The sequence below is a fragment of the Panthera uncia genome (genome assembly GCF_023721935.1).
Source record: "Panthera uncia isolate 11264 chromosome C1 unlocalized genomic scaffold, Puncia_PCG_1.0 HiC_scaffold_4, whole genome shotgun sequence".
NCBI classification, from domain to species: domain Eukaryota; kingdom Metazoa; phylum Chordata; class Mammalia; order Carnivora; family Felidae; genus Panthera; species Panthera uncia.
In genome coordinates this window covers 52,502,540-52,515,002 of record NW_026057585.1, presented here as the reverse complement: position 1 = coordinate 52,515,002, position 12,463 = coordinate 52,502,540, and the positions used below count along the sequence as shown (strand labels likewise).

Genomic DNA, 12,463 nt, shown 5'->3' with positions numbered 1-12,463 from the left:
TGTGACCTGAGCCGAAACAGAGTCAGATGTTTAACCGACTGAGCCACCCAGGCACCCTGCTACCTCAAAAATTAAACAGACAGCTCACTTTTCTCTAAACTTCTCCCCAGTCTGGGCTCACTATCACGATTATTTCCACCTCCATCCTGGTCACACTGGGAATTCTTCCTCACCTTTTCCCCCCTAGTACTTCTCCAGGTTTTAACAGATTTCTCTTGAGTTGGTGATCAAATGAGAGTGTGAGTGAGTGGATATTGTTAAGCATTTACTATGTACAAGACCCCTCACTAGGCATTTACTATGTGTGCTTCTTCCTGGGTATTATGCTGACTTGTGATGTAGTTCTCATTGTCCCCTTTGCACTGAAGGGGCAACCTGGCTCAGAATCCGTAGTTCAAAGATATGTCTTGAATCCCTTTGTCTTCTCCACTGCTAATGACAATAAACTTAGATCTTCATAGACCTTTCTGTTAATATAGAAATTAATATAGAATATAGAATTAAATACAGAATTAATATAAAAAACCTCCCATTAGGTTTCTCTGCTTTTATTCTCTTTTTCAATATATTCTGTACACCATAGATATTTTGCAAACATCTGCTCTGTAACTCCATTTCTCAAAAACCTCTGATGACTCACCTGTAAGATAAAGTAGAGGCCTTTCATCTCCATTTTCTCCTCCTCCTCTTCCCTCTACCCTCAGGGAATCACTTTCATTTCTTCAAATCCCCAATCTCTCTCACTCTTCCATACTTTAGCTTATGTTATTGTTTTGATCCTAAAATACAGTGCCTGCCTTCTCTGACTTGTAAAATATTGCTCATTCCTCGGGGCCCAACTTCTCTGTCATCTTTCCTGACTCTTATAGGTAGAATTCCTTGTCGGTTGTACAGGTTGGGTTCACTAGGGGCACGCTTCATGGAGACTGGCAGCCTGCGGGAAAAGGAAAGAAGTGGGATTGAGCGGTGGGAGAAGTTGGGCTGAGATACAGTCTCAGTGGAGTCCTCAGCCACCTCAGGGGGAGCTTGCAGGCTGGGGGGCTGTCATTCAGAGTCATGTTGGCCCAGCTACAACTCTTCTTTATTATTTTACTCTATGGTACATTCTTAGAAATTGAATTTTTTTATCTTGAATATCTACCTGATCCTCTGCTCCTTTTCATTTAGTTTTTATTCGTTGAGTTCCTGATCTAGTGACCTGCCCATAGCAGGTACACAGTAAATGCTTTTTGATGGATGAATGAATGAATGAAAGGAAGGAAGGAAGGAAGGAAGGAAGGAAGGAAGAGGGAGAGACTAGGATTTGCTTTGTGCTTTTGTTTTTATAATGGAAGAGCCAAGCATTTTGAAGGACCTTAGTGAAGAAAAGAATGTGATTGTAATTTGCTTGCAAGGTAGCGCTGGTTTCTTTAGCTTCACAGCAAATCAGACATAAATATCCCAGGTATATAGAATGACACAGACTATGGGCATGAATAATATCATCCTACATTTGCATGATACTAACTATGGTGAGTCCAAACACACAATGTACACAAGAAAATCAATCTGCTCTGCTTCTTAATACCTCATAAACCATCTCATGTTTTCATCTTATTCTTACCATGGATACCAAAGACAAGTATCCAGTCCATTTTATAGATGAGAAACAGGCCCAATTGATCTACGTAAAGTCAAACAAATTGTTGGTATTGAGATGACTAAACATTATGTGTCCTGACTCCTAATCCAATGGGCTTCCTACCACAGACAGCTTAAGATGAGATTTTTCCATCCCTGTAATCTGCCTACTGACATTTCAAACTCTTTATGTCTAAAATCAAACCCATAGTCTTAGACTCTTCCAAGCCAACCTCTTCCCTCTCCATGTTCCATGTGTCAGTTAACAGCAGCTTCATTTTACATGTCACCGAAGCGTGAGATCCAGAACCAACCTATGACTCATTCCTTGTACTTCCTCCTAAAGAGCTTCTCTCAGGTAGCATCTATATATGCTAGTTTCTGTGGCAGACACCAAAGTAATCAAGACAGAATTTTTACTCTCAAAGCTTAAAAACAGTTTTATATATGTATTTATTGAGGGGAGTGAAGGGAAGGAGAAGATCAACAGACAATACAGTTACCATACAGCTAAGTGCTATAATGATAAAGGTACCCTGGAGCACTTGAGCCCAGATTCTAAGATTGAGCTGAGTCTCAAAAGACAACGGGAATTATCCTGGTGATATGCATGTGGTAAGTACATTTCCCATTTAGAAATCTATAAAAAGTGCAGCCAGCACAATCGGTATCATTGTATAAGAGGGAGTAAGTAACAGGAAATGAAGATAACACTAAGCTGGTTTTTAACCACTTGCATATTACTCTGAGGAGTTGGGTTTTGGTTGGGTTTGGTTTTGATTTGTTTTTTAGCTTGGAGTCAACAAGCTGACAGACTTTTAAGCAGCATAAGCCAGAGAGCTTTGTGGAGAGTGGACGAAAGTGTAGTTAGCCTGGAAGAAAAAGAAAACTGGGCTAGACTATTACATGTTTTCCAAAAGTGGGAGGGGGCAGTCGAGAGATGGCCATGGCATAAGCAAAATGGCTAGATGAGGGATAAATGAGATGGCAAGAAGCAGAGAATCTTTGTAGATCACTCTTCCAAGTTGTTTGGCTGCGAACAAGGGGAAAGGTCCCTGATAACTTAGGGAAGAGATAGCATGAAGGAAGTGTTCTATTGTTTCTGCTATTGCTAATCATTTAAGTTAGGGAAACTTCATTGTTTTTTAAGTTAGGGAAACTTGAAAATGTTTATATGCTGAGGACAGTCAGTCTAGGAAGAAAGTAGAACTAAGGAAACAGATGGGACAATGGAGTTAAATGTGTTGGTCCAGTTGTTCCAGTCAGAGTCACCTGGAGTGCTTTGTCCAAAAACCCAGCCCAGACCTGGCCACTCAAAATGGTGCTTGGTAAAGCTTGGGAGTCCGTAGGTTGCAAGAGCTGATTGTGACAATCAGCTAGGCTTTGAGAACTCTGTTCAAAGTTTCTCCTACCCTTTCCATGAATGTTTGGAGATCACCTGGTCCTTTGGGTCCTCTGGGTGTGGTCTATTAAAAGGAAGGGGATAGAGTAGTAAGTCCTACACTGATCCTAGATTGCCCCAGAAGTTTATTCTGGATTCTCTGAGCCCATGACCAGGCTGTCTTAACCGAATCAAGGACAGAATGGAATGGTTAGTTTTGCATTATGTAGATAACCTAGAATGGATACAAGGAACTGTGAGTTTGGAGCAGAACCAGAGATTTGAGGATGTTCTCTCCTTCATATTAGACTGAAGTAAATACAGTGGGATTAGCTGGGTCAGCTGTCATTAAGTTTGGCAGTGGCCTTTTACTAGCATGGTCATTGTGGTGGAAGAATCACTGGGCTACATGGCCTGGAGCCCATTCAGGGGTCAGAGCTTAGGGTCACTCTTCCATTCCTGAGGCAGAATATGCTTGGCTTAAAATGGGAATAATAATATCTCTTTGGTAAAGCTCCACGGGAAGCCTTCAACTCTTGTTTGGCTCTTGCTTAGCTGTCAGACACTTGAAAGATTAACCTCTATATGCCTTGGTTACCTGAATGCTAAATTAAACCTACCTCAAAAGGTTGTAATGAGAATTAACTGGGATAATCTGTATAAAAGACTTCGCAAAGTGCCTGGTACATGACCAAATACTCAATATGCCTACCACTCCTGAACATATAAACAGTGTCTGAGGGTCCATGAAATATGGCTCCTCCAGAATATGTGGTAAAATGATGCTCTAGAAGGGAGCTAAGAGTAGGAACTGGAAGGTGTGATACAGGGTATAATGCCACAAATTTGGTTTGGAGTCCTAAAAATGTTTGTTTTATTCCCCTCCAAAATGATTGCTGTTGCACAGAATATTATTGAAATGTGCTCTGTATTTCTGGTCTTTTGGGGAAGTGTGTGTGTGTGTGTGTGTGTGTGTGTGCGCGCGCGCGCGCCTGCCTGCCTGCCTGCCATTCTGTGTATTTAGGACAGCTCTTGTATCTTATATTTGGCAAGCTGTGGGAGGTAGATAGCTTTGTGTGTTTAGCTGAGTAGTGTTGGGCTGGGCATCAGAAAGGCCAGAGTTCCTTGAGGTGGGAGGCAAGCTTTCTACTACAGAGCAATTTCTTTGTGTTTCTACCTTTGGTGGATAATACCATCAGGAAAAACCAAAGTCACAGCCCAACTACAAGCAATTTGTAATCCATCTATTTCTCATCAGCCTCGTGGTTTAAGCATTAAAAAGGGCAGTCAAGGAGTTTGGGGACATGGTTTCATTTTGACTAGAGAAGCTGATGGAAGAATTGGTCAGATGTAGATGGTGAAATTGGAAGGGAAATATTTGGGGGCCATGGGATCTGGAGCCCATATGTTAGAATTCTCCACAGACAGCATACTACACTGAATGCAGACAAATCTTGAGACTCAATAAATGGGAAATAAAGAACGCCTATAAAGGGGAATGGCACATTTTTCTTAAAGTAAACGCTACCTCTAACGTGAGGCTCAAACTCACGACCCTGACATCAAGAATCGCATGCTGTGCGACTGAGCCTGCCAGACACCCCGGAAAGGAACATTTTTTAGCTGCTTTTCCGACAACGATTTGTGTGTTGTGATTCAAGAAAAATAAGCCATTAGGTATTTTGAATTTGTCTTTGCTAGAATTAACATAGGAACTATGAGAGAAAAATAGCAAATTTGTTGAAAGCTACACAGAAAGTGACCTGGGGAACAGAGCTTGCCTTTAAAGAACAAGGAGTTGTCACGGGAACCCCCTCGTTTGTTAAAGGCCAATATGAATTTTCTCTCTCATTCTGTCTAAATGTTTCTTGGTCCTATTTGGACATTTTCCTTACTCTTGGGTCAATAATAATCATCTCTTAGTACTGACTACCAAGTTATTCTAAGTTACTAGGAAGTAAGAATACTAATTTTTTCCTCCTTTTTTTTTTTTTTTTGCATAAACTTGATCAAAGTCCGTTAGAAATTTGCTCTTTCTAATTGTAAATCTTTGCTCTTCCTTCCTTCCTATTGACCCTCATTCGTTACCCTTCTTACTTCTCTTTGGTTTCTAAAGGATCTATGGAAATAACCTCGTCCAAATCCATCACGTAGAGACTAGAGAAGAGGACATTGTGAGAGTTCATTGGGGGCAGAGGTGAAGAGCCTTGGCCAATGCCATCATTCACTGGTTCATCTAGCAGTTAGTGACTCAGTGCTTCCTAAAACGAGGCAGGCACCAGGCTCTGTGATGAACTTGGCTCCAGACTCTGCTCCTGCCCTCACAGAGCTTATGGCAAGTCTGCCTGAGAGACCTGAAACATAGCCACAAAATCAGTACACTGACCATTACTAACTTTTGCTATAAGGAAAATACAGGGAGCTATGTGAGAGGATAATTGCGGTGGGGGGCGGGGGGCAGTCAGGGAAGGTCTCTCTGAGACGGTAAAAGAGTTCTTCCGGGCTAAGGATCACCTTGTGTGGAGAGTTTGGCACATTTGCCGAACTGAGAGATGTAGCTCTTGACATACAGTGTAGTGAGTTGAAGAGGGTAAAAGTGAGCTTAGAGCGGGGCGCCTGGAGTGGGGTCAGTTGAGTGTCTGACTCTTGATTTCGGCTAAGGTCATGATCCCAGGGTCATGGGGCTGAAGCCACGCTGAGCCTGGAGCCTGCTTAAGATTCATTTTCTCTCTCTCTCTCTCCTCTCTCTCTCTCTCTTTATATATATATGTACTCTCCATATATATACATATACGTGTATATATGTATATATAAAGTGAGTATGGAGAGTAGGAAGGGGCCAGATGGTGCAGGGCCTTATCAGTTTTGGGTGCAATGTGAGTTGTAGCACAGTTGGAAACTTGGGAGGGTTTTCAGCAAAGCCATGTTGGGATTTGATTTGCATTTTAGAAAGATGCCTTTGGATGCTGTACAGTTGAGTAGATTTAAGGTCAGAGAGTTTGCCAGTCTTAGAGATGGGACCAAAATCCATGGCTTCCTATTCCCAGTCCATTCTGATTTATCAGCATCTTTCTTCTAGTTCCTAAGTGCCAACCCAAATTAAATAGTGCAAAATAGCATTGGGCCTGTGTCCAACGGGCTTTCTTATGTTTATTCAAATTGACAGTGAAAGACCCCTCCAATCTGTTGAACACCTACAGAATAATTAAGAGGTCTCAGTGATATAGTTTCTCAGCTGCATAAAAACTCTATTCTCTAAAATATGCTTTTAATGGCTTAGTGTCACTCAGAGTCCTGAGTGTTATAATTAGCTTGACTCTGCCTTCTGAGCTACAGTATGTGTCTGTGCCCTTTTCCAGCTAAGCCAGCCTGTGGGGTCAGTGGTGAACCCCGTGACATTGGACTGCTCAGCTGGCGTGGGCCAGTTTTAGCAGCTCAGCCATTTGTTTTTTTCTCACAAGATTAAATGCTCACATTAGCTTAAGTCTTCTTGCCATTGTCCAATCCTTTCTGTCACGTGCCTTCTTAATTGCAATTTATTCACATTGTATATTTACACACTAATGCAGCTGGTTATTTTGATTGAGAAACACCAACATTTGTATATTCTGCCTCTCAAGAGACTTTTCAATCTGCTGATTGCCAATGCATTCAGCATCTATTCACTGACCTCGTAGAGGCACTGTCGTGCTCTGGAAAGAGCATGTGGCTTTGGAGGCAGACACACCTAGATCAAATCATGACTCTGCCCTTGAGCAAGTTCATTCAGCATCTGTAAAACGGATATAATAACAAATTCCTAAAGTAATTATGAAAATCGGCACACTGTGTGTAAAACTGGTCTGTACGATGCTCAGTAAACTTTCACTGTCTTATTATCAAATCAGCCTTATTGAGACATAATTGACAGGCCATAAACTTCACAAGTGGAACATACAATTGATATATTTTGACATGTATCATCTCCCGAAATCATCAGACAAGCAGGCTTTTTCTCTAATTACCTATTTCTGTGCCTGTCACGCTGGCAGTGGTGTTGGGAGAACAGAGCGTCCACTGTTATCGTTATCCTTGCTCTATATTGATTGGGTCACGATATCGATCTTTAATTGGATTTGGCATTAGAAGAGAGTTGGTTAAAACAAACGTGTCACAGATGGCTGAGAAAGAGTACTTCTGAGCAGAGGCTCCCAGCCTGTATGCTGCACACTTCAACCCTGCAGCTCTCACGGAGGGAGCACCTTGATGTGAAGAGAACTGGGCATCTCTGCTCAAGGCACAGAGGTGACTCTGATACAGAACTTGTCCTCAAGGATCTCCGACTCTGGGGATGGAGGAGCGAAAAGTTACCCGGAAAAGTAACTACTCTAACCAGAAGGTGGGAGAGGTAAGATGCGGGAGGATTTCAGAGACTGTAGTAGCTTCCAATTGGGCAGAAGCTCCAGGGAAGAAGAAACCATTTACTGCCACCTTCACATGTGTCTGTCTGAGTTAGGTGTGCAGAGCAGTTGAGACGAATACAGGTCCTACCCGTTGATAGCCTAAAACCTAACACTGTGCATCGTGGGCCGGCAGGTTGGACGTATGCCCAGCCTTTTCCTGGACAGTGTCCAGCATTTCTGAGGAAAGAGCGAGCATGCAGCACCCCGGCCCAAGTTATCCAGTGGCCCCAACACCTCACTAACTTCTAGGAATGGGGGAAGCTGCCTCTGGGTTGCCTGTGTGGAAAATAGGCCTCTAGTCACCTCCACATCTAGGTCAGAGAGGGGCCCAGTTGGGGTTCACACCACAGTGATAGATTGCTGCTGGGCCCTGGGGTCCTCATTACCATCATATCCATCATCTTCTGCTAGTACCGAATAATGGATGAAATTTAATCAGATGCCAAAGGAGTTCTCAGCAGGAGGGTTTGAGGAACCTTGCCTGATACTTACGCTCTAGTGGCGGAATGATTATAAGGAACCAAAATGATCTTTTGTGGGGAGACTAAATGTATCATGCACTGTATGAATTCTGATTTATTTTTAAAACATTCTCGCTCTCCTTGGCTCCCCTTTTAATAGTCTCACTGTAGCCTGTTTATTGTTACAGATGTTACTTTTAAATGAGGTCATTGAGCTTTACTTCCAAAGGCAGTGTTTGCCTTTCTATTGCCGGCTCGGCAGGGCTGCCTCAAGACCAGTGCTAACATGAGATCAAGGCGAACGCTTCAGACCCCCAGAGAAAGAGCCGCCTCCATGGTGACATGCACTCACCTCAGCCATGGGTCTCCAGGGAGAGCGTGGTCGCCTCAGTCCAGGTGTTGACCTTGACCTCTGCCTGGCAGAGTAGGACGGGCACCGGCATTGTGGTCACGCGTGCTTGACTGCCGTCTTGTCCGAGGGGAGCCCTCAGGGAGGCCAGGAAACTCTGAGAGGGCTTCTTGGTCTGTAACTTGAGGATAATAATTTGTTACTCCTAGAATTTTTGTGAGGATAAAATACGCTGCACTTTCTCAGTGTATGTTTGGTGGGGTAATCGCTGAAAGCGTGAGGCACTGACCATGCTTTAGGCCCTCCGTGGAGTGCATATCACACACAGTGCAGTCAGGGGACCAGCACTATAACTGAAGGCCCACTGACCAAATGCAGCTCGCCGCTGATTGTTTGTAAATAAACTAATTGGCACACCCTCACACTTACGGCTGTCCGTGTCCTGGCTGCTATGGCATTACAGCTGCTGAGTCGGATGCATTGCAACAGAGACTGCTTGGTCTGCAAAGCCAGAGTTCTTGACTCTGCGACTCTTTGCAAGAGTTTGCCGACCTCTGAACCAGACTCCAGGGTGGCCGCGTGGCGGTCAGAGCTTCTATACATTCTTGTCAAATGCGCCTCGCGCTTTCTCTTTGCCTTTGCCCTTGCCCAGACTCCTCCTCCCCTTGCTTTCAGCCCCATGACCTGCTATGTAAGTCTTCTGGTGGATCAGTTACTGAAACAGGGCTTGGTTTTTGCTCAACTGTGTGTATCCTGCAGCACATAAAGCAGTAACGTACACATAGTGAGTGTATAATTTGTAACTGATTTAGTGGGGAAGAGAGTCAGAAGGGCATCAGAGAAGGGAGAGGATAAGCAAGGCTTCATGGAGGTTTGGGGACAGGTCTGCATGCGGTAAGGTAGCTGTCATTCCTGCTGCACGTCAGTGGCATCGGCGGGATACAGTGTACATAGGAAGGGAGGCGATACCGCGTGGTAAGAACATAGGAACCAGGACACCCAGGCTTGAATCCCGACATGATCCTTTACTGATGAGACTTTAGACAAATGACTTAAGCTCTCTAAGCGCATTTTCTTTTTTTTTTCTTTTTAGTTTTTTAATTTATTTTGAGACAGGGAGAGACAGTGTGCAAGTGGGGAATGGGCAGAGAGGGAGAATCCCAAGCAGACTCTGCAACACCAGTGCAGAGCCCGATGCGGGGCTCAAACACATGAACCTCGAGATCATGACCTGAGCCAAAGTTGGATGCTTAACCAACTGAGCCACCCAGGCGCCCCTCTAGGCATATGTTCTAAAGTCCAAAGTAGGGAATAATAATACTGCCTTCATCATACAGCTGTTTTAGGGGTTAAATGAGATAACATGAAGGAAAGCCTGGATCCCAGTACTGGCACATTAGAATCACTCTATAAGCGATTACTGAATGATGGTGGTTCTGACCTTTCAAGTACCATCTGTGCTATTTTCCTCATTGTGGAGTGAACGGGGTCAAGGTCATGGGTCTAGTCCCTCTGGAGACTAGCCCTTTAATGTCACTCTTTTCCACAATTAGAGAATGTACCCCAAGCCAGCAAGTGTATGCTGGTCCAACAGGGACGAACCTACTGAGGGGAGAGGCTAGTGCAAATGAATCATTCATGCTGGGAAAATATTCCAGGACATAGAGTGTCACCATGCAGTGTTAAGAATAATAGCTTCGCTTGACTGAAGCATTCATTACATTTTTCTATTCATGGGTGTTTTTTAAGGAGCAGAAAGAAAATGTTTAGTGGAAAATTTACAGCCTTAGATCTAGTGGGATTTCTTCATACTACAAGCAGTTTATGCAAAACAGATGCCCAAGGAGCAGTGCCTGCCTGCACCTGTGGATTTGGTGGTTATATTTCATTTTCCCCACTCCAGTTCTTGCAGACAACCTGAAATCCAACCCTGGAATTAAGTGGCAATATTTCAGTTCGGAAGAAGGAATTTTCACTGTTTTCCCAGCACACAAGTTCCGGTGTAAGGGCAGCTATGAGCATCGGAGTAGGTATGTTGACTTGCTTGCTAAATGCTAAGGTTTTAATTACTACTTAAGAGTCATCTGTGTGAAATAGAGACTCCTCATTTACATACATGGTTCTGCCTTGAAGCTGTGATTTCAGGAACTTGTTCTGAAATGATTTCACCACTGAGCATGTGTGGCTATGGAAACGCTAGGAAGGGCAAATGATAAAGCCCAGAGTTTGTCTATAAGCTGTCTAACAAGCCAAAGAAAACAAAAAATTCACTAAAGAAATTAAATTGTTGGAGGCGCCCAGGTTGTTTTGAGCTTCAGGCATCTTTGATGAGACAGAAATGATAATCCTTTCTCTAAAGTGCCACCCTGCATGACTTCATAGCCTGTCTCAGAGTGGACTTTGTGATTCCCAGCCTTCCTTTCTGTGACAATGCGCTTAGCCATCTTTTTGAAATTTACATGCAATCTGAGCTACTAGAAGTTTTAAGGTTGTCCAGAACACATTGGATTGAAGATGGTTAACATCCCTGCTCTTCTCACGGAAATGAGTGGAGTGTGTACCGTTTAGCCAGAAGGGTGGTAATGGTGAGCTCATTTGTATGACAAGACTCATCAATTTACAGAACCCCTTAGGCAAAGGTACTTCCCTTTGAATCCCTACAGCTTCCCTTCACAGTGTCAGATGTTTGATGCCAGAAAATCGGGAGCTAGTGCAAGATGTTCGTTTTTCATGCCATTTTTCGGAGTCTGAATTAGCCATCCCTTTAGCCTCTCTTTATCTTTACTTTAAATTGTGTCTAAAATTGTCCCCAGGGAAAATACCTCTCCTGTGCTTTTCCTAGAAAGATCTTTGTGTTGTTGGTATGGTTTCTTCTGTTCCCTCTCTAGACATCCTGATTGAAGACTTCAGTGTCTTAGAGACTAGACCAGAAGCCATGACCTTGGGTCTAGTCTGGCTCATCTAAGGAGAGGCCAGAGACCCCATGAACCATCTAATTTGCATTTACTTCTAAGAAGATAGTTTGACTGGCATGCTGCTGTTAATGAATCACCCATGAGGGAAAGTCCAGAAGGACAAGCAGGGCCTTGTCACAAATATCAGCACTCACCTCCACTTGGAAGGTTTCATGCATATCCACTCTGCATCTGCCTTAAACCAACCCTCAAAGCTGTCTTCCCTTGGCCAAGTAGTAATCCAGGTTCCTCCCCTCATAGATTGCTGTTCCCAGCTCTTTACTTGACTTAACTGTTGCAAGTTCTCTACATCCTTTGAAATGTGGAATGGGTTTTCAGAAATGTGGAAAGGAACCCGTGGATACAAATCATGCTGTGGGGACTGATTCCCTGATTTTACATTTAATGTTACTATTTATACATCCCTCTAAAACAGTTTTTTAACAACTTATTGTGACAGTGTGAACACATTCTGCTTTTCATTTCATATGGGTTGAGTTGGAAAGGAGATATGCTAGGTTTGTTTTTGTTTTTGTTTTTTGTTTCTTGTTTTTTTAATTCACTCACCTTGCCTGGAAGATGTGCAGAGTTCAGTATTTGACATGGTTGTCCGTGTTGGGATAGTCAGATTTGCTTCCTTTCTGGTTTCTCTTTCATTTCTGTAGCCATCTCTCCTGGATTCTTTTATTCCGTTTCCCTACTGGCTTAATGTTACTGACTAGTGAAAGTACGGTGGTACTTCAGGGTTAATGTAGGACGTTTGGCTTGAGAACAAAAGTGTAAACTTGGCCAGATTTTGAAAGATTCTTTTTTTTTTTTTTTTTTTTTTTAACTTTGCCTATATTTCTTAATTTGTGCCCAGGCTTTTGTGACTCAACTGGCATCTGACATTTCATGGAAAAATCTAGGTTTTAGGGGTGTCACTAAACAATTCTCTTGAGGCTGACTTGCTTTCTTAAGCTCCCCCTAATTTGTTCCAGCTTTAAAACTGTGAATAGAGACCTCATTAAACCTCTCTCACAAGCCTTCCTGTACTGCACGTTAGCCGAAGCCTGCTTTTGATGGGAGGCATTTCTCCTTTGGACCTTCCCCACCCTCCCTCCACCCCCTTTTCTTAATGTTGGCAAACAAAAACCTGGCAAGGAGAGCTGCTATCGCAGGCTTGGACAAATTTGATGGCATGGTTTTAAATGCTCAGATAAGGGGCCTTTTGGTGGCTGACCTGTGTGAATTGCTTTAGTACAGAAAGGAAAGGG

At 43.3% G+C, this 12,463-nt stretch overlaps 2 protein-coding genes across 3 annotated transcripts in view; one reads left to right on the top strand and one right to left on the bottom strand.

The window, feature by feature from the left end:
• The window catches only part of JAK1 (Janus kinase 1), a 692,496-nt gene that overhangs the window by 348,380 nt on the left and 331,653 nt on the right, over positions 1-12,463 (bottom strand). The gene's annotated exons all lie outside the window — the stretch shown is intronic.
• CACHD1 (cache domain containing 1) overlaps positions 1-12,463 on the top strand; it is a 209,706-nt gene that overhangs the window by 141,858 nt on the left and 55,385 nt on the right. The window contains exon 5 of the mRNA XM_049618530.1: positions 10,157-10,283. Coding sequence (XP_049474487.1) covers positions 10,157-10,283 — 127 coding nt within the window. The remainder of the gene's footprint in view (positions 1-10,156; positions 10,284-12,463) is intronic.